The sequence below is a fragment of the Stigmatopora argus genome, chromosome 21, assembly GCF_051989625.1.
Source record: "Stigmatopora argus isolate UIUO_Sarg chromosome 21, RoL_Sarg_1.0, whole genome shotgun sequence".
Classification (NCBI taxonomy): Eukaryota; Metazoa; Chordata; class Actinopteri; order Syngnathiformes; family Syngnathidae; genus Stigmatopora; species Stigmatopora argus.
In genome coordinates this window covers 7,071,460-7,096,681 of record NC_135407.1, presented here as the reverse complement: position 1 = coordinate 7,096,681, position 25,222 = coordinate 7,071,460, and the positions used below count along the sequence as shown (strand labels likewise).

Below are 25,222 nucleotides of genomic sequence, written 5' to 3'. Positions count from 1 at the left end.
GGTTTGTCTACCATGCATATATGTATGCAAATCTTTCTTCTGTTGTTGATGCTATAGCAAAAAAAAGAAAAAGAATAGTGTTCCTTTGTTTCTCCCTTGCTCCCTCACCCTTCCCTTTGATTGACTGAGGACTGAATTTCACCTCATTATACGTCTCACTCGGGATTTGTGCATGCTTGATACATTTTGTCATTCACCAACAAAAAGCATGTTCTTTTCACAAATAGAACACAAAACTCTAGATGCTTCATTATGTTGCTCCTGTGCACCTGCCCACCTTCCCTGACTTCCTCAATGTAGGTTATTAGGTTTGGGCCCCCCCCACCGCTCCTTGCAAAGACATATAAGTAAACAAATGTGGAAGAACTGCGCTTGCATATGTTTTTCAGGCGGGGAGAAAAATGCACTTTACCCATATGAATCTGACCATAGCAAACTGGATATATAAAATGTAATAGTTTTAATAAATCCAATCTGAGGCTTAAATTGGCTTCTGTTCAGCCGCTCAAACTAAAGCTACGTCGGAAAATAATTTCTATCCCAGTGTTCTTGTTCCACTTACTTTTAATGGAATAACTTCTGAATTTGTGAGAAAAAAAAAACTTTTGAGTTTGAAAAATCAGTAGTATATTTCATCTTTTTGAAAAGGAAAGTCATGCAGGAATCTGAATTTATCTATTTATTAAAATTCTAGGACACTGCATTCAGATAAAAGATTTTGGGGTATTTAAAAAATATTCTCATATGTTCGATTTATAGACAAACAATGTCATAATGTATAATAATTCCCATAGGAAATTAGGAGAGCCAATGAATTGGTTGCAAGCCCTACTGTTGCCTTCCTACGTATTTTCTTTTGAATTTAAGAAACATTTCTGTATTCAAATACAGTACGAACATAAGCAAATACCAAAATGTAAATTCGATTTAAAAAAGAAATACCAGTCAGCATTGAAGATGCCTGAAGCATGACTTCCAATGAAAGTGGCATTACTACTACTCCCTCTCAAGAACACAAACAAAACCTCCAAGGTTTTTCACTAAAAGGGCCTGACTAAGTGCACTATCAGAGACAAGAGTTTGGAAAGAGTGAGTCAACCCTGCCACGGATGGCTTTCGCTTTCAAAAACTGCAAAGGGGAGGAGACAGTGTTTTTTTCATACCGGTCCTCATCCATATTAACAATCCACAATACACATTATTTTTAGTTTGTTAAAGCTTGTAGAAAAAGGAAGGCACTCTTTTATAACGACACTATTGTTTTAAAAAAAAGACTTCATCATCTTTGGTTTTTAAATAGTCTTCTATTTTGAGTGTGCAAGCCCTCCTTCTGCAGAACATCTGCTGGGCTCAGTTGCGTGAGGGAATCAACAATTCTTACTGATCCCCGTCTTCCATGGGTAAAAAAAAAGTGAGTGCATGTCTGCACATCATATGCTCTTTAACTTTGAACTGTAGCCCATATACGGCTCTCTATTTTTATGAAATAGTGCCATCACCTGGTAAATGCAGAAACGGAAAGGAAGAAGATGGCATATTTACCTCTCAATATTCAATTCCTTCCATTAATGTTCTCTTTATATGTGATTAAGTCCACTTTTTTCCCCATTTTATATAATAATGGCATTTTGTCCAATTCAATTTTTTTCTGACATTTTTCAATTTTTTGGTTTGTTTTAGGTTTTAAATCTTGTTCGAGTTTCTGGGTTCAAAGGGGAAAAAGGCAACCGGGTGAGTCTTAGTTTGTGCAGCAGAGCTAATATCAGTGGAATGTGAGATGTTATTACACGCCCTGACAAGCCTTGAGCTAAAAGTGGTGCAAAAAATAATCTTTTTTTTTGGTCTATCCTAGGGTGATGACTGTTCTGGGGTCCATTCAAGTCCAGTAAGTAACTTCTTGCTCATTAAAAGTGTGCTGTTTTACAGCAAAACAAATGCCTCCTAAATTTGGCTGTATTTGAAGCTTGGCCAAAAACTTGCCTCCAAACATTAAAATGCAACCGCCGACTGTGTGTGTTCACCCTCAGTGTGCAGAGGGAACCAATGGCCAGAACGGCGAATCGGTGAGTTCCAATCGTCCACTACGGGTCACGTGGTGACCTCCCACTGGTTTAAAATCCTTCTCACCTCTCACATACTCGTCTCCAAAGCTGTTTTCGCTGTGAATGATGTATGCGTCATGTTTTTATTCACTGGTGAGTCAAAGCGTCCGCGCTGCAAGTGTCAGCCCGGTTAGGCTTGGATAAGATTTTACCCGATCTAAATTGTAAAATATACCTCAGCGTCACGCCTGTGTTCCGACTGCATTATGCATGCATCTTTTCAGGTCTGTGTGTGTTGGCTTCTTGCTCGTTGTCCTCGAGGATGGGCGACTATTCGCGGTGTCGCTTTTGCCATGCGCCAGCGGTGTGTGTGATGTGCGCTTTTTTTGACGAAGCAGGTCATTGATTTAGGCCTCGCTTGTTTCTGCCTTCCACAGATGTTGACTGCCAACTCGGGGGAAGCGGCTGAGTTCAAGGTGAAAAGTTTAAGAAAGTCTGTTGTCATTTTCAGTCATCCGTGGGTTTCTCATTCTTTCGTGTGGTTCTTGCCAGGGTCTCAAAGGTCAAAAGGGTGACCTTGGTCCACAGGGTCTCACGGGAACTCCAGGAAAGGATGTAAGTGTTTCCGTCGGATGTTCGCAATGAGCAGCATTTTTAAGCTTTGGCAACCATGATCATTTTCTCTATATTTGACTATATTACATGCTTAAATAATTTTTAGACATGTAAAAAACACACATTTAACACACACAAAGTAATTTTTAAAGAAAACAGCAATTTGCGCTTGCTCGTTTTGTGATTTTGCTGCTTTTCTGTCTATTTTTTATTGCATTTTGGTATTTCGTTTTTTTAACTAGGTCTACAATGTCTTGTGTGTCTTATGTCTGTCTTGCTACTGCAACCAAGATATTTCCCATTAAAGTTCTAACCTAACCTAACAGAATATACAGGGAAATTTAATGCATTGTTATTGGATATAAATTGTAGTAGTCTAACATCAGAATTCATGTTTAATGCAGCACTTGAATTTGGTTTAGAGGATTTAGCGGACGTCCAGGGACCCCCCGGTTGGGAATCACTGCTAGGGAGGATTAACAAATTGAAACCAGAGATGCATTCCTGTAGCCTGTGGATTATTATATTGGATTATTATCCGACATGTGTACAAAACCTCCAATTGTAGGACTGTAAGTAAAAGCAAAATTGAGGTTGTGCCCAAAGAAGCATACTTATGGTAAGATATCACCACATACCGGTACTTAAGAAAAAATCACACCAAGGACACATTACCACTCAATTTAGTATAGTAGTAATCTTTAAAGTCAGACTGCCATTGATAGATGTTACCTCCTCTCTGCCACATCTTGCAGTCAGGCTAGATTAGACTAAATCAACAACAAAGCTTGCACAATCAATGCCGTCTCATTGACTATGATTTCCATCTGGCACGAAGGCAGCCTTCTATTCACAAAATATTTAAACCTTTTAATCTTCGATGTTCAAAGTGGCGATCCGGCAGACGCAATGGAAAAATTTGGAAGAATGAATTACAACCCGCATTTCCAGCATCAGACACTGTGTTTTTTTTGTGAGAAATGTGCCGGGCAGAGGATACTCTTCTTAAGCCGCCATCCATCCGACATGGTGAATATAAACGCGCTTGTCGATGTGACTCAAATTAGGCAGGCGGAAATTGGCGCAAATGTGAAAGAGGACACCTCTGGCACGCTAGAATATTCCCCCGTCGTGCCCATTCGGTTTTTCGACGTGGAAGCAAATGTGGGGTATGGCCAGATGTCTTTCCCAATTTCGAAAGATAGAGTGCTCATTCCGTCAGTCAGGCTGACATTGATTATGTCACTGCCCTGTACTGACGCTGTCACATTTCTTTCTGCCTGTCATCATTTCCCAGGGTCGCGTCGGCTCCATCTGTGTCGTCGGCCCCAAGGGACAGAAGGTCTGTGTGCATTAAATCTTCACTCCCTCTCCATCAACTTGGGTGTCAGACGTCCGTAGACTGTCTCATCCGTACCAAACATCTCCGGGTTCAACTTTTCTCAGGGCATCTCAGGATTCGTCGGTCCCGAAGGCTTAGCTGGGGAGCCGGGAATGCCCGGACCTCCGGGCCTACCTGGAGTCGGAAAGCCAGGTCCAGCAGTGAGTAAATTCACTAATTTGGCATTACAGCAATGATGGGATTGGATATACAGTGTTGGGGTTAATAATAATTGAGAATGTGTGTGAAAGGTTTTAAAAAAAAAGTAATAAAACAAATGTTTTTTTCTTTCCCGAGGGTCCTCCCGGTCCACCCGGTGGTGCGAAAGGAGACATGGTAGGTTTACAGTTGGAAGTTTAACTTTTGTGCTTTCGCAATAATTGTTTTCATTTATAATATCTGTCCTAACAGGGTGAACCAGGTGCTCAAGGGTCCGATGGATTCTCAGGAGATCCAGTAAGACATTTTTTTGTTTAAGATAATGCAGTCATGTAAATAAATCACAGGGTCCATAGTTATAGGTTATATAGTATATTTTATAGTTATTAGTTATAGGTATGTGCCATACAAATAATAGATCATCAGTTCCTTGACTGTAGGACACATCTCAACACTAAAGCAATCCCAAACCATAGTTGAAAAAATAAAGGTTAGATTGAAAACTTACTGTTTATTTATTTTATTTTATTTTTTATAGCAGAATCAGCATTTTAGATGCTAGATGTGTAGTTTCGGCATAAACTGACAACATAAGAGGAAAGGAATCCAATATACCCTTTAGTATCTTATCAAATATGCCTCCATTTTGGGGCAAAAATGTTTTCAAGGTGGTACAAAAATTAGAGGTAAAATGACAGAAAATCCTGTCAAGTCAGTGCAAGCAAAGGCAGGAGATGTTTGAGGTGAAATAATTAGGATAAACATTGAAGTTGGATTTTTTGTAAAGACAAGTTACAGCTGGAATTTATGGAAGAACAAGAACATGATATATTCTTATTGTGCAAAGAAAAACCCATCACAGTCCTAAATAGTTGCATAGTTGTAAATTCCATCAATTTTGCTGAAAATATTCATGTCAGATCTCATTTTAGGGGCCTAGAGGACCAGCAGGACATAAAGGAGAAAAGGTGTACATAACAACCATTGTTTTTATGTTTTGTATATACAATGTGTGCTTTTGCTTCAGTATAATTTGTGTTTGACTTGACTTTTTTTTAGGGAGACCCATGTGAAGTTTGCCCTACACTGCCCATGGATATTGGCAACACGGTGGCTATGCCAGGAAAGAGGGGTGCAAAAGGAGAACCTGGATTTCCAGGAATTGGAGAGAGAGGTCCACCTGTAAGTAAAAAAAAAAGTCTAAACTCTACTGTATACATTTCTGCAACTACTCCTGCTTAAATGCTGACTTTATTTTGTTTTCAAATCGGATGTAATCTGTGACACTGAACACTATTTTCCAGACAAGTATTCATATTTTGGCCATTTTTATGTTTATTATATTTGTCAATCTGACTTCAATAGCTTGTTATTCTTTGATTTTTTTAGGCTATAGTTATTCCAAACAATTTGAACATGTTACATTAACAGGTGCTTATTTGGTCTATTGTTTCCTATTACTTTAACATATAATGTTTTATAATTTAAAGTCCAGGGGTGTCAAACCGATTCCACAGAGGACCACAGTGGGTCCTGGTCTTTGTTCCAACCGATCCAGTGCCCACAGTTTAACCAATGAGGTTTCTTGTATGTAATGTGTAGCAGCTGACTTTAATCAACTGATTGATTACACTTGCAAAAAGTATCCTATTGTTCAGTTGGAATGAAAACTTGCACACTTTGAGGATTGTTTTGACACCCCTGATTTAGACTGTGCAATATATATATATATAGTATATATTTTTTACTTTCATTATGCATTCTATGGCTAACTCATATATTACATAAATATATATCACTTTGAGGAGGACCTTTGCAATTTCCCCCCTTTTCAGGTTGTATGGAAAGCATTTCCTCATTCTGCTCTTTTTTTTTTAAAATTGAATCAGACGCAGGGATATGAAATTCTCTGCAACACTTCCCTATTTTGCAGTTTCACAAATGTCTGCCTTTGACAAAGTTGCTTATCAACTCACTTGCTGACAAATAACACATCTTCCTTATCGCCAAATTCACCAGGGACATCAAGGAGTGGATGGAAAAACTGGGCAGAAGGTAGAGTTCTTCTTCATTTACTGCTTTACGTCTCTTTCATAATCAAATGCCAGTTCTTCAAAAACAAACACTCCTGCCTCCCGAAACATTCGTCTGGCGGGAAGCAGATGTGAAACGGAAAGCATTTCCTTTGAGCGCCCTCCCGCGTATTCGGCTTGCTCCATCTACACCCGCACAAAGCCCACCCAAGCACTTTGTCATGCGCACAGAACCCACATCTGGCTAATTACATTGACCCGTATGCTTCCCGAAGCCATGTCTAGACACGACATCTCCAAGCAAACATGTTCATCAGGGAAACGGGGGATTGTACACTATTTTTTTTATTTTTTTTCTTGTAGGGAGAAGCAGGATCAGATGCTGTTAAAGGAGAAAAGGTACGTTTGACATTTTCTATCTTAGTTGGACATTTCTTCAGAGCACAGGTGTCAAAGTGGCGGCCCGGGGGCCAAATTTGGCCCGTCACATCATTTTTTGCGGCCCGAGAAAGTAAATCATGAGTGCCGACTTTCTGTTTTAGGATCAAATTAAAATGAAGAGTATAATATTAAATTACTTGATTTTCCCCCTTTTAAATCAATAATTGTAATTTTTAATCCATTTTTTTCTGTTTTTAGTTCAAAAATCATTTTGTAAAATCTAAAAATATATAAAAAAGCTGAAATAAACATTGTTGTAGATCTATAAAAAACTGAATATTCAGGGCTTTTAATCCAGTTTTTTTAATCCATTTATTAAAAAAAATCTAAATATTATATCTAAAATGATCCGGCCCACATGAAATCGAGTTGACGTTAATGCGGCTCGCGAACCAACCCGAGTCTGACACCCTTGCTTTAGAGCTTTGTTTCTATTTTTTCAGGGTGAACCTTGCACTATGTGCCCCACTTTGGGCGAGTTACCCCAAAACCTGGTCCCTGCTGTTGGGGCTCAAACGTTTCAAGTGAAGGGAGAAAAAGGAGAAGCAGGAATTGGAATTCAGGGAGAACAAGTAGGTCTATCTGTGGAGTTGAGTCGTAATTACTCTTGGCTGTTAATGGAACTTTGGAGAAAACAAAGAAAATAGATATGGGGGCATGAAATTGATTGGGTAATTGCCTTCTTTGACTAGATGCACATTTTTTGTTTTTGTTTGCATCAGTGATTTTCCTTGCGTGTGTGAGCCGTGATAAGAAACTTCATTAAAATGATGCATTGTTTCACTTTTTCTCCCCCATAGGGAGATGCTGGAAATGTAGGACCACCTGGCCCAAGAGGGGAGACGGTAAGTAACAGAAATAAAATAAAAGAAGACTCAGAATAGGTGACCTCAATCGTACGCCTAATATTTCTACAATGAGTTATTTTTTTATGGACTCTGGGAATAATATATATACTCATTGGGGTACACTTGTTCTCAGTCTAGACATTAAAGTTGGAAGATTGGAGAGAACTGTAGATGTTATATGATTGTGTCCAAGCTTTGTCTGAAGTTTAATTGTGAATTCGCAATTTAAAATTCACATTTTTTAGGGAGAATTAGTCTAGTTTTCATGTGTGCTCGTCCGCAGGGTAATGCTGGGAGAAGAGGAGCTGATGGTAAACCGGTGAGTTTAAATCAACCTCTTCAAACATAATGAATTTCTCCTTTCATGAAACAATTATTATCCCTAAAACAGGGGAAAGTTGGGGCTAAAGGACCTGCTGGAAAACATGGAGGAAAGGGTGAAAAGGTCAGAACAACCTGGTTCCAAGCCATATTCCCAGTTGTCCTTCATTTATCATGCATAGATAGATGTCAATTAACCTCAGCATCCGTAATTACGACTGTGTTTTTTTGACAGGGAGAAATAGGACTGCCTGGTCTTAGCCTTCCTGGACAGAAAGGGCAGCCGGTAAGAGAAAAAAAATGACTTATTGAGCGATTGTTCGGAAAAAGGAACCTTCATTACCCTCTGCGTTTCTCAAGGGGCAGTGCGGCGTGTGCCAGCCGTACGAGGTTGGCAGCGGACCTGCTAGCATCAAGTTACCTGAAGGCACACGAGGCAACCCGGGTGAACCCGGTCTTCAGGGTATCCCCGGACTTCCCGGGGTTGGGGCAGATGGCAAACAGGTGCAGATGATAAACATGGAATTAAATCCAAATAGATTGCACCGAAATAGCGCAATCTGTCTCGGTGCATGTTCATATCATTATGCTACTCCCACACAGGGACCCCCGGGTGCTGATGGAGAGAAAGGTGACAAGGTAACATTTGCTCAAATATGTCTTGTGTGTTGTGGGAAAGCGGGTTAGGGTGTTACCATGAACTTTCTGCTAAAATAATTCATTATATCATGTCTTTATGTTTAAATTACCAAACAAATTATGAATAAATGGTGATTAAAAATCAACCAATAACCGAGCTGGACTATTAAACTATCAGTAATTTCGTAATCAATAACTAATTGTGATATTTAACCCTTTATAGCTCAAACCACCAAATAACTGACAGCAAACTATTTTAAAAAAAATCACGGTTCTTCGGAAAGAATACCTCAAATATAATGTCAGAAATTCATGTCATGTGTATGATAGATCAGTTTGTATCAAGTGAGAAAAAAAATCCTATTGCTCAAAATTAATGTATCAAATATGATACATTTTGCCATATGAAGTTAAAAGAGAGCATGTTCCATGGTTCAAACAGTAGTTAAACTAAAATATTTTTTAAAAAGTGAAGCGTTCAGTATATCAATTTATCTCTAATTATTTGCTTTTGACTATTAATGTCTTTAATGCATGTGTCTTTGCATCCCAAAAATATATATTGATGACATGCCAGGGTGACCAAGGTGAAAATGGAGATAAAGGACTTAATGGTGCTCCTGGAGTCCCAGGACTTCCTGGAGAACCTGGACAACATGGACGGATGGGTTTTAAGGGCGAGAAGGTACCTATCAATCTCTTATTACTGTTGTATTTGCTCAGCATTCCCAATATATGTAGTGTAAAACGTCTAAATGTAGGCTGATACTTGGATGATTTCCTAATTATGATTTACTACTCAATGTTTCTGTTTAATTTGATCTCTTCTGCCAGGGTGACGCTTGTACCAGCTGTTCATCTCTGGGCGCTGGAACAGGTGATGGTGTTGCGGTTCCTGGGCCAAAAGGAGAGAGAGGAGAGCCTGGGTCTCCAGGAGAAGGGAGGACAGGCAAAAATGTGAGGGAAACATGACACAGGAACCTTGAAAATAGCTGATGATGACCATTTGAACTATTTTTTTTAGGGTAAACCAGGCTTACCTGGAATCCAAGGGCCTCCTGGTCTGAAAGGGATTAAGGTATGGGTATCTATTGCTTAACTGTTGTTACAGGTGTGAAGCATTTGAAAAAAAAATGATCCTGTGCCCATACAGGGAGAAGCTGGACTTGCAGGAGTGGGCCTACCTGGTGAACAGGTAAAGTAGATTTATTCCAAAACAAAAGAAATCTCATTCTTTTTTTGATTTTTTTTTGTCAACTGCTTTTCTCACATTTCTTCTGGTATTTAAAAACCACTAAACATCTGGTTGATATCTTTGTTTACATTGTTCTCGTCTGCCAGAGATAATGTCGTCATGCTCCAGTAGATCTAATGCCTCTTCCTAAAAGAAATGTTTATTTGACTACGATGTGAGCTTCTTGTAGGGGAAAAAGGCACTTTTTGACCAGTACTTTTCTTTATGTACCTAAAAACGCTATCAAGGGACCAACTGGACTTCCGGGTACTACGGTAAGTTTGACCCACTTTGCTTAAATTGTTGTTTTTGGTCATTTATAGTGAAGTCTAAAAGGCAAGTTTTGCTTAGGGTCTTCCTGGATCCATTGGAACACCTGGGCCTGCAGGACCTGCTGGAGAAAAGGTATAAAATAGTTATTCATCTGTGTTCTTGTTTGTAAGCCCAAAAAGACACGGTCATGTTTTTTTGTTTTAATTCTCAGGGGCTGGGAGGCGATGTTGGACCTCCAGGACCACAAGGCCCAGCGGGCATTGGTGTAACTGGACCACCAGTATGATATAATTCCATCTTTTCTGAAAGAATTAGAGCACTGGGTGGGCTTGTATGACCTTACTTTCAACCGCAGGGTAGAGATGGAGTCCCTGGCTCCCATGGATCTCCTGGAGGTGATGGTCAACCTGTGAGTATTGTCCATTCATGAATAATAAAAAAAAACAGTCATTCATTGGCCATTTAAAAACGAAGCCCTGTCCAATCAGCTAACTGTTCCATTGATAAAACCGTGTGTGTTTGTGTGTGTGTTCATTGGGTGTCTTTCTTCTCTTGCAGGGACTTGATGGAGCCAAAGGGGACAAGGTAAAGCTACTATTTGGTTTAGGTGAACTGATCTCTGGAATCGAGAGTGTGAGAGGGTAGACGAGAGAGTACTTTCTCTCACACAGTTGCAGTACACACCTCTAGACACGCAGGCCATAGGGCAGAGATAAAGAAGCAGTAGAGGTGATAAATGTATTGTGGCTGATAAACAAGTGTTTTGGGGGGTGTTTTGTCAGCAGTTGGCCTCCAGTATTACTTACCATATTCTTCAAATTCCTCAGCTAAGGGTGCATGTCAGGTGAGGGAGATGAGAAAATAGCATAGGTGTTTTATTTGTAAGAATTATCGGAGTTTAGTTTGCGTGAATTGCTTAGTGCATTGTCTAGTCCAGGGGTGTCCAAACTATTCCACAAAGGGCCGCAGTGGGTGCGGGTTTTCATTCCAACCCATCAAGATGACACCTTTTCACCAATTGGGTGTCCTACAAGTGCAATCAGTGGATTGCAGTCAGGTGCTTCTTGTTTTCTGCAGAAATCTCATTGGTCAAAGTGTCTGTGCTGGATCGGTTGGAACAAAAACCTGCACCCACAGCGGCCCTCGAGGACCGGTTTGGCCACCCCTGGTCTAGTCCGTGCACTCATTGGATGCTCGCTCAGAAAACTTTGGGGTGATCATTTAATCTGATACAGCTCTGCAAGTTAATGGAGTGTTAACTATATTCTGGGCATTTAATCTTGCAATGCAATAGGTTATGTAAATACATGGCATTTCAAAAAGTCCGGAGTTGGGAGCCTCGTGTACAGGTAATAAATACAATAGATCTGTTTTTGAAGGCTTTGGAGGCATTTTATTATTTTTTTCATTACTTACGTCACTCTATCTATTTTTATTTGTGTTCTTTTTTACATTTAGGGTGACGCTGGCGAGTGTAACTGCATCATGCCCTTGCAGTCAGGTGTAGGTGGACCTGTGAGTATAAACGGAAACGCAAATTGACCCAACACCCGCCATGTTTGTTGGTTTTCGCGGGTCGATCGGTCAATGCTGTGCATTGATCGTGTTGAGCATGTGTTGTTTGACCATCCTTTCTTTCCAGGGAGCTCCCGGGGCGCTCGTGGGCATGTGGCATCCCGGGCCTCAGGTCAGATCTAATGCCAAAGGTGCTCATTGTTTAGGAATGTCAATGTGCAATTTTAATATAATGTTGCAGGGACCTCCTGGACCACCAGGACCACCGGGCCCACCAGGGCCTTATGGTCTCAACGGAGATCAAGGACCTCAGGTAAGAGACCTGGGCAAAGGGCCACGGGGGACTTTCTCTTAAGTTCAATTCAGTGCTATGTTTTACCCTGAATTGAACTTGAATCTTCTTACATTTGAGGCTTTCAGCTTGGTGGTTTGGGATCCTTAAATGAGGATTTGACGTGCTTAGAAAAATTGATGGTTAATAAAAATGCATGCTGGAATTATAGGACTTGACTAAATTGGATGTATGCAACCTCAAGTCGTCAAGATTAAACTAGAAAAAAATGCACTGATGCTTCACACTTTAACGCACATTGACCGCAACTGAGCTGGCTTTGGGGAATGTCCATCAAGACATAAACTGTTATTTGAAGGTCTTCTCTGAGAATTTACCAGCAAAAAGTACGGTGTCATTTTTCAAATACCTTCAAATAAAGTTTTACTGTGCTCTGTCTTCCAAGAGTCAAAGGTGTAAAGTATGACTTATTGTAGGCAGTGATAGTAGAGAAACAGAAACTTTGTTTTCTCTAAATATTGTATTTGCAGAGTCTGAACTGTATGATGAAAGTGTTTTTTAAAGGGATATTTGAAAAAAAAAATTGGGCTCATTCACCAAATCCATACGAAAAGGGACATATTTATTCATTTTATTTATTTATTTTTGTCCTCAACCTTTGACTCTGATTTGACGTTCTGGTGAAGATGGGAGTGGCTATCCCTAGATTGGCAAAAATAAGTTCAACCTCAGTTCCTTCTTTCAGGGTATCCCTGGAAATGACGGTTTACCAGGAAAACCGGGTATGCCTGGATACGGTGTAAGTAAAATTAGAGAGGAAATACAAGTTGAGGTGATAAGGGACATAAGCCATAGTATAGTTTTTGAAATGGCGATTCCTGGATAAATATATTTAAGACAATCTAAGAATAAATGTTTGGTACTTTGTAAATTTGTAAATCATTTGCCAAAAAATAACTTTCAATCTATTTTTTTTTAACAGAAGTCTGATTTGCAGCTGCTTCCTCAAGACGCTTCTGCTGAAGAGGTATTTTTTCAAAATTGATTTTAAATGTGACATTTTTATCCACATTTGTATTATTTCAATACCACAGAAAGCTTGTGATGGCGACTGCTCCCAAGGGATGCCAGGGGTGCCGGGTATGGCAGGTGCCAAAGGAGAAAAAGGAGATGAGGGCAAGCCGGGCGTGACCGCCTTGGATGACTGTGACAGTGTATGAAAAACTATTTTCTCATTTTAATTTTGTTAGAATGATGTACACTCATGCACATTTCGTTTTCTCTGTTTTCAGTGTTTGGAGAAACTGCAGGCAACAGAACCAAGGGTACAACAAAGATTTTTTGGGGGAAAATCAACCATTTTTTGGGGTTACAGCACTCCTGTTTTTGGTCTTTATAGGATCCTTGCAGCTGTACAGGATCACCTGGAATTCCTGGAGTTCCTGGCTCACAAGGAATACGCGGGGAAGCTGTGAGTATGGATTTGCTTTTCAGCTACGGTATTTACTTTCAAACTCATTTGTCATCCTTCCTAAAGGGCATACCAGGAGACAGAGGGCACGCCGGACAGCCAGGAAACATGGTGAGAATTGATCAAAACATGCCAATTGAACACAGTGCACGTTTTACTAAATTAATAATTAACGGTAAATTGCAATGTGAGTGAGAAAATCAGGATATTCTATGTTATTCTAGTGGAATTATGCACTTGATATTTTTTGCCCATAGTGGTCTACCCTATACATCTAGCATAAGCACGTTTAAAATATACCTTTTTGTTCATCATGTGTATACATTTTTAATTTTCTTCGCACAGGGCCCTCCAGGTTTCCCAGGTCCTCCAGGCCCATCTGGCTCACCTGTAAGGTTCATTTTTTTCATTTAATGATCATTGCACCTTTTTTAGTTCATGTTTGGGGAATCAATCATTTGGAGCTGTCTTCTGGTGTGTCTAAATGAATCAAATATTCACTGTGTTTGTAATTTTAAAATGAAGCACTTCTTGATATGCCAGCAGTCATTCAGCCTTTCCAGCTGGATTTTTTTAATGAAAGTTATTAGAAATGGAGTGATTCAGATATTGCCTCTTCTTGCTGAAGTTGAGACGGCATTCTCTCACATGCACGCATCTAGTGTCGCTAGCTTCGAGATGCCAGATGAATGAGACGTATGGAGTGGAAGTCATTTGCGCTTTAGTAGCACTCACTTCACAGCAGGTGCTAACTCGCCCAGTATGCGTTCATGAATTGGTCTGGCATTGAGAAAATCTTCATCAATGTTGCGCTTGCAATTACCGCCGACTCGCTCTTCACCACCCCATTGATCATCGCTCTGATTTACGGCCATCTGCAAATACATCATAATGAGGGCGACTCTTGCAAATCTTTTATTCAATAGGCGTGTTTGTTTTCATTTGAAATCTGCAACTACCGCCATTAAATAGCGAAATGTGCACTTTAAGTCGGCTTCTCAATCAATGCCTAGCATTTACTGAAAAAAAGCACAACAAAACAAATGTGTTTTCTTTTTATCGTGCTTTCCTTGAATTGCATTTTAAATGTGAGCGACTCGTTCATTCAACGCCAACCTCTTCACTGGATCACATTGCTAAAATATGCAATATGCCTTTGATGAGAGATATAATTCTGCCTGTTTTCATATTTATTTTAGTTGTTCTTGCGTTTCCATCTCCCAAACATACATATATCATCCCTCAGGGTCAGCAAGGTGAGCAAGGGTCAGCCGGATTAGCTGGAATCAAGGGTGAACAGGAAAGTATAAGCCAATCAATGTCTTGAAATGAGGTTGTAGATATTTAATACATATTTTCCTCATCCTCACCTCAGGGCTCTCCAGGGACACCAGGCTATCCTGGTAGTATGGCGCCTCCCGGAATGCCGGTAAGACATTTCCTCATCTCCTTGTAAGAACATAAGCATGGAAAGGTTCTGACTGAGATGCAGATATATGTAGGTGGTTAGTCTGAGACTCTATGTAACCCAGAATTTATGAGCTCCCCTTTTTTTTTTTCCTTCAGGGATTGAAGGGCGAACGCGGCAGCCCGGGAACGAGCGGAGAGAAAGGAGAAGCGGTAAAGTGCAAAAAAATGTGTTTCCTTGTGTCTCCTGAGAAGGTTTCACATTCTTCCACTGCTCTAGGGTCCTTCTGGTCTCCCAGGCTACCAAGGGCAGGCGGGCTCACAAGTTAGTGTTTCTCAATTCGGTTTTTTTTTGTTCTCTCCAAGAACATTGTTCTGTTTGAACATTTAATACAGTGTATAATAAAAAAAGGAAGGTGAGCAGAATTTGTCCTTTGCTTTCAGGGCATTAAAGGCGACACAGGTGCGGCAGGACCTGTTGGACCAAAAGGAGAACAGGTAATGTGTTCAAGAGACACTAAAGTCGATGGAATGGAATGAAGTATTTGATGAGAAAGTGTTTGTTATCTTTGAAGGGCTCTCAAGGACGACCTGGATTTCCTGGAACCCCGGTAGGAGTTTATGCTTTGCTTCTTCACAATATAGTATGTATGTGTATACTTATACTTGGTAGAAATGTTTGTGTAAGTGTTAAATCATGTTTTTCAGGGCCCACCAGGACTTGCTGGCAAAACTGGAAGGGAAGGACCCTCAGGACTCAAAGGTGAAAAGGTAAGCATATCAAAGGCGAGCTTAAGTAATAATAGAACAGAACACAATGATTTGCAAATCCTTACAACCCATTTGCTGTATGTTCAATTAAATTCATTTCATATTCAAACTGATTACCTCAATTGTTTCTATCAGTTAACAAGCTTTTTTTTCTTTCACAGGGCAATGATGGTGCTCAAGGTTCTCAAGGGTCAAGTGGACCCCCTGGCTCGACAGGCTCTCCAGGACTGATGGTAGAAACAATACTGATAAAATTACATATTCACATTTGAGACACTCTATTCCACTGTGGGATGTATTTGTCATCAAAGGGACCCCCTGGAATTGAAGGAATTGATGGAAAAGATGGAAAGCCGGGACTGCGGGTGAGTTTATTCTTTCATGAAAGTTTGAAAAAATATATACATGTAAGAGAATATAGAGCTATATTCCTGCTATATTTCTACTTGTAGCTCTTCTGGAAAGGCTATTTTGACATTGGACATTGTTGACATTTTCTTATTGGACTGTTTATTTACGTGTCAGGGAGAGATGGGCCCACCAGGACCAGCTGGCCCACGAGGAATCCCAGTGAGTAAAACCCTCAGACATGTGCATAATTTAATAAGGTTTTCTTTTTTGTACTCTATACAAAATGGGATGATTTTTTTTTTACCGAAGACAAACTGCATCCATTACGCTTACGTAACGTAACACGGAACTTTTATTTTTGTGACAAAGAATCTAAATTACTTGGGCAAACATTATTTTTCAAATATGCAGTAACATAATTTGCATAATATGTGCTGCAAATTTCTACAGAGGGAAACAATGCACAATTGTAATTTGAAAAAGTAATAGAAAATATGGGAAAAACTACTGTAGGACTTTAAAATACAAAACAAGTCAATCAATTTAAGAAAAAAAACATTTATGTACAGCACACATTTAATTTCCCGCTTGCCAAAAACAAATGAAGCATGTTGAGTTGTTGTTTATTAAATGCAAATAAGGCTGCGCTGATGATTAGTTCAATGTTTACAATTAGGGTGGAACGGTACAATGTATAATTCTCGTTAGACAGAGTCATTTAGAGATTTGTTTTAACTTGTATTTTTATAAAACATAAGCAATAGAGTACCACTCTTTCGAAATAGTTTACATTGGCGGACACGTGAGATATTTGTGTCCCCGAGTCTTTTAGTTTGCATTTAAATGTTTTCCAAAACATGCTAATGCTGTTTGTGTCATAGACAATGTTTTATCACTAAATATTGTCTGACTTAATGAGATTTCCATCAGCCTCAGCTGGAAGGTATTCAGTTTTATTAGCAATTGGGAATGAAGAAACAAAAGATCTTCACATCGACCATTATCTCCCATTCATACAATATGCATTTTAATAGATTTCGTTGATGACCATCACCAATAAAGGCGAACTAGCATTAGTGCTTCTGGCCATTTGTGTTATTAGCGTAACTCATTTTACTCTATTTTTTCTACAGTGCAAGATAAGAACATTGCTTCAAGTTATTGCTATTTGTAGACATTATGATTGTTGATTTATATTTGTAATGGAAGATTGTTTCATATCACCCTTGCTGTGTGATAGATCTGTCTAGAATTTTTCCAAGTGTAGTACTAAAGTATAGTATTAGTCCAGACTGCATTTGCTTTAATTCCATTGCTAAAAATGTGTCAGTTTTTGACACTGTAGAAGAGCTCATTTTAACCTTGCCTAGATTTCTTGTTAGGTCTCATTTGAATGTTATTTCGCTTCCACAAATGTGTGCTTTGTCGTATGTATTTATGCATTTATGTATGTCAGTACCTTTTGTATGTTTGTCATTAACTTTGTATCTATATATGTATCTTTGTATGTGTGGATTTTTGTATGTATGTGTATGTATGTTAGTATGTAGTATGTATGCATGTATGTTAGTATGTATGTAGTATGTATGTATACGCGTGTGCTTTGTCGTATGTATTTATGCATTTATGTATGTTAGTACCTTTGTATGTTTGTCATTAACTTTGTATCTATATATGTATCTTTGTATGTGTGGATTTTTTATGTATGTATGTATTAGTATGTAGTATGATTGTTAGTATGTACTATGCATGCATGTATGTTGGTATGTATGTAGTATGTATGCATGTATGTTAGTATCTATGTATGTAGTATGTATGTTAGTATGTATGTATGTTACTATTTGTATGTATGTATGTTACTATGTATGTATGTGCATATGGTAGTATGTATGTGTACTGTTGTATAATCATCTCCTCACTGCTTTCTGTAGGGATTCAAAGGGAAAACTGGCCACACTGGATTTCCAGGACCAAAGGTTGGTCAGTCGTTAGCTACATTAGCTTGTGTGTCTTTTTTTTAACATAGTAAAAGTCTCTATTGTCATGGTGAATTTCACCATTACCTACTATTACAAAGACTACTAATGCCATATACCTACAGGGAGAAGTCGGACCATCAGGCCCGCCCGGAGCACCTGGGAGACCAGGACACGAGGTGAGTGATTCTTTCTACTTGAAAGAGGAAATCCATTATCTCTGCAGACAAAGCCCAAAAGTAGTGACTGTGATCTCAATCTCTAACCTTTTCAGGGCGATTCCGGAACACCGGGAGCTCAGGGACGACCAGGACCATCTGGTCATATTGTAAGTCCAGTGTTATTTTTTGACCGTGTTGTTGCTATTATATCATTTAATTTTATTCAACAGGGGTCACCGGGTCCAGCAGGACCAGCAGGACCTCCTGGTCCGTCAGGATTGGTGAGGTTCTTTAAAATGTGTTCTATTGTATGACCTGGGTCCATACTATCTGATTTTGTTGTTGTTTGGGGGAGGGCAAGTAAAATGACACTGCTATATATGCTTAATTTGTAATCAAGCTTTTTTTAATGTAGGGTATAAAGGGAGATAAAGGTCAGAACGGAGAGAGAGGTCTCCCAGGAATGCCTGGATCTCCAGGTCCACCCGGTCACACAGGGTTAATGGTCAGTTTAACGCACCACAAAACGTTTGGCAAAGTCCAAGTACGTTCGACTACAGTTTGGCCTGGAATATTAATGGGACTTTTTTTCCGGTCAAAAGGGGGAGCCAGGAAATGATGGTTCTTCTGGTAAAGATGTGAGTAATAACCAGCCTTAAAGTTATTCGGTTCAGTTCCTCTGTAGTTATTCTATTCCTTTCTTCTCTTCAGGGGTTGACAGGCCTTCCTGGTGAGAATGGGACGCCAGGTCAAAAGGTAAGAACAGTTTCAACAAGACCTCTCCATCACATCTGCAGAACATCTAACACAGAAAGCTTTATTTTATTTATCTTGTAGTCGTACTAAAGCGTCAGTCAATGTGCTGCACAACTGAACATGTTTAGCGCTCTAAATGCTGCAGGCTTTAGCTCTCAGACACTCCCCCTGGGATTATTTTCACTTCCGATCTAAGTTTACCCTTCTTCGTCCTGGCAGTCGGCCACCTACGTCACATAAGACTTTCTCTTGGAGTCTCGTGATTCCATTCTGCGGCTACAGTGATAGAGCTATTCGCTGCCTCTGGGATAATGCTATTAAGCATGAGAGGAGATGCTCGATGAGGCGATTTGTCACGCTGACAGGACACCATTGTCAGGGCTTTAGTTTCACGGAGGCGAAAGACAAGAACGGACTCCCGATTCTTCTTGGCACACTCTATTTCAAGAGGCACTTGTCTTCCGGTGACATGTAAACATTGGTTGTCCATTATGGGCAGCTTTGTCCTCGATAAATCACTATCACTAATGTGGCAAGTCTGTTTTTCAGTGGGGATTTTATTATTTTTTTGCAATTGGAGTGAGGGGAAATTGATATAGCTGTAGCCAAATGCTTGTTGTCTCTTCCTCAAGATGGCATCCGCACAGTTTGTGTTTTCTTACTGAATACATACAGTTTCTTTGAGCTGCTCTTAGTGACATAGAGTGGATCACGTTAGAGCGACATATTTAATGACTGTCTATCCATCTATTCAAGGGTGAGCCCGGGGCCACTGGCGAAAAAGGCACTCCCGGGGAGAGAGGACGACCGGGACCCCCCGGCGGAGGGTTGGGATATCACTCCAAGGATGCCCAACCGATGATCGGCCCAGTCGGGCCCAGGGGGGAGAGAGGGAACCCCGGCTCGGCCGGCACTCCTGGACCAGCCGGATCTCCAGGGATGCCAGGACATGATGTTGGTTACACTTCCATCACACTCGTGTTCCCTCGATGACCTTTTTAATAACTCGGGTCTCCATTTTACAGGCGGTAGTCAATTATGATGAAATCAAGAACTTCATCCGTCAGCAAGTCTTCAAAATTTTTGATGGTGAGCAATCACAACCATATTTGACATTACAGCGGTGCCTTGACTTGTGAATGACTTGAGGTACAGAATTTGGAATAATCATCAACCAACACTGCCGTAGTACTTGAACTTAATGCTAAATTAAAACACAAAATGCTATGATAGGCTATTTAATAGCAAAACTTTTGAATACTGGCCACTGGAACACAACCACTTAAACAAAACATGCATCCAGTAAAAAAAACACACTGCAGCTTTAATGCTTCATCCACTGCATTAATTCACTAATATAGCTGTGTGTATCTGTGTGTTTGTAATACACTTCCCCCTTGGTGCCTATAGCACAACACCTTGAATACAAAATGGGTCTGAAATATATCCATATCCATTATTTTCTTTATGATGAAAGACCACTTGCAGTCCCATTGTCTTGGATTACGAGAATAGGGAACATATTAAACTCATAAGTCAAAGCACCACCGTACTACAGCCAAGTCCAGTTTTTTTCGATGTACATTAACTTTTATTGAACTCAATTTCTCCTTTGGCGATGGAATTTGTGTTGTGCTGTTGTAAAATCGTTGAATGCATCTCATCTCCCCAGAGAGAATGGCCTACTACATGTCTCGTATGCAAAGGCCCGTGGAAACGGTGTCATCTCCGGGTCGGCCCGGACCCCCAGGGAAAGACGGCATTCCTGGTAATCCTGGAGCACCCGGCGCGCCTGGCATCCCAGGACAAATTGGTCGGCTAGGCCGGTCCGGACCCATGGGCCCAGTTGGTGAGAGAAGCTACCGACACCTAATTTGAGGAGTGATGCGTACATATATGCATATCCTAGTTTTATTTCTCAATTTTTAATGAGTCATTTGACATTCCGAATAAGAGTTGTGACTGCAAACATGATAGCAATCTGTGTTTACATAGCCTGGACGAAGACATAGATCTCATTGGCTGATGGTGGACTCACAGAAACCAGATGTTAAAATATTACGGTCAATTAAAGGATAATTGAAGTGCAAATATTCCATATTACTTTCAATGTTTAAAACTTTTGACATTCGTTTCAGGACCACGGGGGCCTGTTGGTGCAAAGGGAGATAAGGGTGTCGGAGAGATGGGAGATGCAGGACCACAAGGAGCACCAGGTGGCTTATTGGACTGGTTTATTTTTTGCAAAAATGTGACAATTATGTCTTTGATACTCACATTTCTGACAATAGAGTGCTTGTTCTTCACAGAATTAGGAACAACACCTGACACTTAGCATGTTAATGTTGCAAATGTTTTAAGAGATGTCACTGATTAGAGATTGCAAGCATGATTATGTTCGTCATCATCCATAATCACTAATGAATATTACCATAATTAAGGCTGAAATTAACATCTGGGCTACTTCAAAACTTCGCAGAGTACTTATTTGTGATGTCTCGTCAATATCCTGCCCATCATTTTGTTTACCATGGGAACATTGTACCGGCATTTTAATCCTGTTTAAATTTGGGAAATTTGAAAATATTCTCTTGTCTCTTCAGGTATGCCCGGTTCCCCAGGCTATGGTAAAATGGGACCTCCAGGTTCTGTTGGCCAGCAGGGAGTTCCTGGAATCCCAGGTCCACCCGGACCGGCTGGTTCCAAGGGAATCAACGGCCGCTGTAACCCATCGGACTGCATGAGCCATCAAGTAGAATATGGTGCTAAGGGCCCCCCTATCAAGGGTCCCTGGTAAATCACGACACAAGTAGGTGAATGTTAAAAGTATTCGGAAAATGGCCGCAGTATTAAATATTAAGAACGTCCTTTGCTGCAGAAAACCAATTTGTTTGCCGAGCGCTCTTGAAAAATCTGCACAATTCTTCCAAAACCTGGCCCAAATCGTTGTTATTGCATCATACTTTTTGCGTGATATATTCCACTTCCCTCCCACATGATATTCTTGTTTTTTTTTTTGCTTCATCCTCGCCCAGTATCACGCCTGAAAATATCCACCATGTTTTTTAGTTGGCAATTTCTTTATCACATTGAGAAGGCAGCGTACTTTGTACTTCATTTGTCTTTCTCCGAGAATGGATGTGTAGACACCCTCTGTTTTGTAAATATTAATATTTATATATAGCAGCTTTTTAAAATACATTTTGGAATACGTGATAAGCTACACAATACCATACCTAATAAAATACTGTATGCCAAAGATGCATAATTTCAAGCTATTTGATGTAGGAAATTATATTACAGTTAGTAAAAAAGAAGTTAAAAGGAATTAACATTTTTCGAATGCGTTTAAGCTGGAATACTTGCAATAATGTATCTTAAATTGAAGCAAATATCTTTAAATCCAAATGTTTCTTTATTGCTCATTTGTTAACAGTACCCAAATAGCTGCGGTCCTTCTTTTGGTAATTAAAAAAAGCAATCAAACTTTTAATGTCTGTATAATGTTACTGTACATTGCCACTTAATACGATCCTGTGTATATATTGTTTTAGGTCATTGCTGTGCAACTCATGTTTTTTCCACATGTCCTATAAATCATTTGAGAGACAAAAAGTGCAAAGCAAGGTTGGTTTTTCATCACCATGTATGCAATGGGTGCGTTCAAGTCAAATAAATTACAGTAAATATTTGCAGGCCTAAGATGACCATCTATAGTAAGGCTCTTTTCTTTTAAAAAATGACCATGTATAGTAGGGTTTTTTATTTAAAAAATGACCACGTATAGTAACGCTTTTTTATTTTAAAAATGACCATTATAGTAAGGCTTTTTTCTTTAAAAAATGACCATGTATAATAAGGCTTTCTTATTTTAAAAAAATGACCATGTATAGTAAGGCTTTCTTATTTAAAAAATGACCATGTATAGTAAGGCTTTCTTATTTAAAAAAAAAGACCATGTATAGTAAGGCTTTTTTCTTAAAAAAATGACCATCATCTTCAGATGTTGTTTTTCAGGAAACATTTATTTTTTAGCATTGAGCTACTGTGCAGTCTAAAGTGGAAGATCGTCTAGTGTAAGTTTTATTACACATCAACAATCAGGTGTGTGGACATTTTTGAGTTTGTCGTTATCAGGAATCGGCTCAGAGTTTCGGAAAAATTGGAAAAATCATAGTATAGTAAGTCTTTTTTTCTTATAGTAAGACATTTTTTCTTAAAAATGTATAGTAAGGCTTTTTTTCTTAAAAAAACGACAGTATAGTAAGGCTTTTTTTTTCTTAAAAAACGACATAGTATAGTAAGGCTTTTTTTCTTAATAAAACGACATAGTATAGTAAGGCTTTTTTCTTGAAAAACGACATAGTATAGTAAGGCTTTAAAAAAAACGACATAGTATAGTAAGGCTTTTTTCATAATAAAACAACATAGTATAGTAAGGCTTTTTTCTTGAAAAACGACATAGTATAGTAAGGCTTTTAAAAAAAACGACATAGTATAGTAAGGCTTTTTTTCTTAATAAAACGACATAGTATAGTAAGGCTTTTTTCTTGAAAAACGACATAGTATAGTAAGGCTTTTTTCGTAAAAAAACGACATAGTATAGTAAGACTTTTTTTCATAATAAAACGACATAGTATAGTAAGGCTTTTTTTTCTTAATAAAACGACATAGTATAGTAAGGCTTTTTTCTTGAAAAACGACATAGTATAGTAAGGCTTTTAAAAAAAACGACATAGTATAGTAAGGCTTTTAAAAAAAACTACATAGTATAGTAAGGCTTTTTTCGTAAAAAAACGACATAGTATAGTAAGGCTTTTTTTCTTAATAAAACGACATAGTATAGTAAGGCTTTTTTTCATAATAAAACGACATAGTATAGTAAGGCTTTTTTCTTGAAAAACGACATAGTATAGTAGGGCTTTTAAAAAAAACGACATAGTATAGTAAGGCTTTTTTCTTGAAAAACGACATAGTATAGTAAGGCTTTTAAAAAAAAGACATAGTATAGTAAGGCTTTTTTCTTGAAAAACGACATAGTATAGTAAGGCTTTTAAAAAAAACGACATAGTATAGCAAGGCTTTTTTCGTAAAAAAACGACATAGTATAGTAAGGCTTTTTTCTTGAAAAACGACATAGTATAGTAAGGCTTTTTTTCTTAGTAAAACAACATAGTATAGTAAGGCTTTTTTCTTGAAAAACGACATAGTATAGTAAGGCTTTCAAAAAAACGACATAGTATAGTAAGGCTTTTTTTCATAATAAAACGACATAGTATAGTAAGGCTTTTTTCTTGAAAAACGACATAGTATAGTAAGGCTTTAAAAAAAACGACATAGTATAGTAAGGCTTTTTTCGTAAAAAAACGACATAGTATAGTAAGGCTTTTTTTCTTAATAAAACGACATAGTATAGTAAGGCTTTTTTTCTTAATAAAACGACATAGTATAGTAAGGCTTTTGTCTTGAAAAACGACATAGTATAGTAAGGCTTTTTTTCATAATAAAACGACATAGTATAGTAAGGCTTTTTTCTTGAAAAACGACATAGTATAGTAAGGCTTTTTTCTTGAAAAACGACATAGTATAGTAAGGCTTTCAAAAAAACGACATAGTATAGTAAGGCTTTTTTTCATAATAAAACGACATAGTATAGTAAGGCTTTTTTCTTGAAAAACGACATAGTATAGTAAGGCTTTAAAAAAAACGACATAGTATAGTAAGGCTTTTTTCGTAAAAAAACGACATAGTATAGTAAGGCTTTTTTTCTTAATAAAACGACATAGTATAGTAAGGCTTTTTTTCTTGAAAAACGACATAGTATAGTAAGGCTTTAAAAAAACGACATAGTATAGTAAGGCTTTTAAAAAAAACGACATAGTATAGTAAGGCTTTTTTCGTAAAAAAACGACATAGTATAGTAAGGCTTTTTTTCTTAATAAAACGACATAGTATAGTAAGGCTTTTTTTCATAATAAAACGACATAGTATAGTAAGGCTTTTTTCTTGAAAAACGACATAGTATAGTAAGGCTTTTAAAAAAAACGACATAGTATAGTAAGGCTTTTTTCTTGAAAAACGACATAGTATAGTAAGGCTTTTAAAAAAAACGACATAGTATAGTAAGGCTTTTTTCGTAAAAAAACGACATAGTATAGTAAGGCTTTTTTCTTGAAAAACGACATAGTATAGTAAGGCTTTTTTCGTAAAAAAACGACATAGTATAGTAAGGCTTTTTTCATAAAAAAACAACATAGTATAGTAAGGCTTTTTTTCTTAGTAAAACAACATAGTATAGTAAGGCTTTTTTCTTGAAAAACGACATAGTATAGTAAGGCTTTCAAAAAAACGACATAGTATAGTAAGGCTTTTTTTCATAATAAAACGACATAGTATAGTAAGGCTTTTTTCTTGAAAAACGACATAGTATAGTAAGGCTTTAAAAAAAAAACGACATAGTATAGTAAGGCTTTTTTCATAATAAAACGACATAGTATAGTAAGGCTTTTTTTCATAATAAAACGACATAGTATAGT

The 25,222-nt window shown here is 38.5% G+C and overlaps 1 protein-coding gene across 1 annotated transcript in view; it reads left to right on the top strand.

Moving 5' to 3' along the window:
• col16a1 (collagen, type XVI, alpha 1) overlaps nucleotides 1–22,104 on the top strand; it is a 53,664-nt gene extending 31,560 nt beyond the window's left edge. The window contains exons 14-74 of the mRNA XM_077591316.1: nucleotides 1,681–1,731; nucleotides 1,853–1,885; nucleotides 2,028–2,063; nucleotides 2,480–2,518; nucleotides 2,595–2,657; nucleotides 3,955–3,999; nucleotides 4,104–4,199; nucleotides 4,336–4,374; nucleotides 4,450–4,494; nucleotides 5,130–5,165; nucleotides 5,257–5,379; nucleotides 6,217–6,252; nucleotides 6,594–6,629; nucleotides 7,115–7,243; nucleotides 7,472–7,516; nucleotides 7,803–7,838; nucleotides 7,911–7,964; nucleotides 8,076–8,126; nucleotides 8,201–8,344; nucleotides 8,444–8,479; nucleotides 9,057–9,164; nucleotides 9,314–9,436; nucleotides 9,504–9,557; nucleotides 9,633–9,674; nucleotides 9,962–9,988; nucleotides 10,065–10,118; nucleotides 10,198–10,266; nucleotides 10,342–10,395; nucleotides 10,545–10,628; nucleotides 11,445–11,501; nucleotides 11,629–11,673; nucleotides 11,743–11,814; nucleotides 12,539–12,592; nucleotides 12,776–12,820; nucleotides 12,888–13,007; nucleotides 13,086–13,118; nucleotides 13,193–13,264; nucleotides 13,331–13,375; nucleotides 13,610–13,654; nucleotides 14,511–14,565; nucleotides 14,641–14,693; nucleotides 14,831–14,884; nucleotides 14,952–14,996; nucleotides 15,116–15,169; nucleotides 15,247–15,282; nucleotides 15,380–15,442; nucleotides 15,604–15,675; nucleotides 15,754–15,807; nucleotides 15,968–16,012; nucleotides 17,725–17,769; nucleotides 17,895–17,948; nucleotides 18,044–18,097; nucleotides 18,161–18,211; nucleotides 18,346–18,435; nucleotides 18,533–18,568; nucleotides 18,642–18,686; nucleotides 19,443–19,640; nucleotides 19,712–19,775; nucleotides 20,359–20,535; nucleotides 20,825–20,902; nucleotides 21,290–22,104. Coding sequence (XP_077447442.1) covers nucleotides 1,681–1,731; nucleotides 1,853–1,885; nucleotides 2,028–2,063; nucleotides 2,480–2,518; nucleotides 2,595–2,657; nucleotides 3,955–3,999; nucleotides 4,104–4,199; nucleotides 4,336–4,374; nucleotides 4,450–4,494; nucleotides 5,130–5,165; nucleotides 5,257–5,379; nucleotides 6,217–6,252; nucleotides 6,594–6,629; nucleotides 7,115–7,243; nucleotides 7,472–7,516; nucleotides 7,803–7,838; nucleotides 7,911–7,964; nucleotides 8,076–8,126; nucleotides 8,201–8,344; nucleotides 8,444–8,479; nucleotides 9,057–9,164; nucleotides 9,314–9,436; nucleotides 9,504–9,557; nucleotides 9,633–9,674; nucleotides 9,962–9,988; nucleotides 10,065–10,118; nucleotides 10,198–10,266; nucleotides 10,342–10,395; nucleotides 10,545–10,628; nucleotides 11,445–11,501; nucleotides 11,629–11,673; nucleotides 11,743–11,814; nucleotides 12,539–12,592; nucleotides 12,776–12,820; nucleotides 12,888–13,007; nucleotides 13,086–13,118; nucleotides 13,193–13,264; nucleotides 13,331–13,375; nucleotides 13,610–13,654; nucleotides 14,511–14,565; nucleotides 14,641–14,693; nucleotides 14,831–14,884; nucleotides 14,952–14,996; nucleotides 15,116–15,169; nucleotides 15,247–15,282; nucleotides 15,380–15,442; nucleotides 15,604–15,675; nucleotides 15,754–15,807; nucleotides 15,968–16,012; nucleotides 17,725–17,769; nucleotides 17,895–17,948; nucleotides 18,044–18,097; nucleotides 18,161–18,211; nucleotides 18,346–18,435; nucleotides 18,533–18,568; nucleotides 18,642–18,686; nucleotides 19,443–19,640; nucleotides 19,712–19,775; nucleotides 20,359–20,535; nucleotides 20,825–20,902; nucleotides 21,290–21,483 — 3,993 coding nt within the window. The 3' untranslated portion in view covers nucleotides 21,484–22,104. The remainder of the gene's footprint in view (nucleotides 1–1,680; nucleotides 1,732–1,852; nucleotides 1,886–2,027; nucleotides 2,064–2,479; nucleotides 2,519–2,594; nucleotides 2,658–3,954; nucleotides 4,000–4,103; nucleotides 4,200–4,335; nucleotides 4,375–4,449; nucleotides 4,495–5,129; nucleotides 5,166–5,256; nucleotides 5,380–6,216; nucleotides 6,253–6,593; nucleotides 6,630–7,114; nucleotides 7,244–7,471; nucleotides 7,517–7,802; nucleotides 7,839–7,910; nucleotides 7,965–8,075; nucleotides 8,127–8,200; nucleotides 8,345–8,443; nucleotides 8,480–9,056; nucleotides 9,165–9,313; nucleotides 9,437–9,503; nucleotides 9,558–9,632; nucleotides 9,675–9,961; nucleotides 9,989–10,064; nucleotides 10,119–10,197; nucleotides 10,267–10,341; nucleotides 10,396–10,544; nucleotides 10,629–11,444; nucleotides 11,502–11,628; nucleotides 11,674–11,742; nucleotides 11,815–12,538; nucleotides 12,593–12,775; nucleotides 12,821–12,887; nucleotides 13,008–13,085; nucleotides 13,119–13,192; nucleotides 13,265–13,330; nucleotides 13,376–13,609; nucleotides 13,655–14,510; nucleotides 14,566–14,640; nucleotides 14,694–14,830; nucleotides 14,885–14,951; nucleotides 14,997–15,115; nucleotides 15,170–15,246; nucleotides 15,283–15,379; nucleotides 15,443–15,603; nucleotides 15,676–15,753; nucleotides 15,808–15,967; nucleotides 16,013–17,724; nucleotides 17,770–17,894; nucleotides 17,949–18,043; nucleotides 18,098–18,160; nucleotides 18,212–18,345; nucleotides 18,436–18,532; nucleotides 18,569–18,641; nucleotides 18,687–19,442; nucleotides 19,641–19,711; nucleotides 19,776–20,358; nucleotides 20,536–20,824; nucleotides 20,903–21,289) is intronic.
• The last annotated feature ends 3,118 nt before the right edge of the window (nucleotides 22,105–25,222 follow it).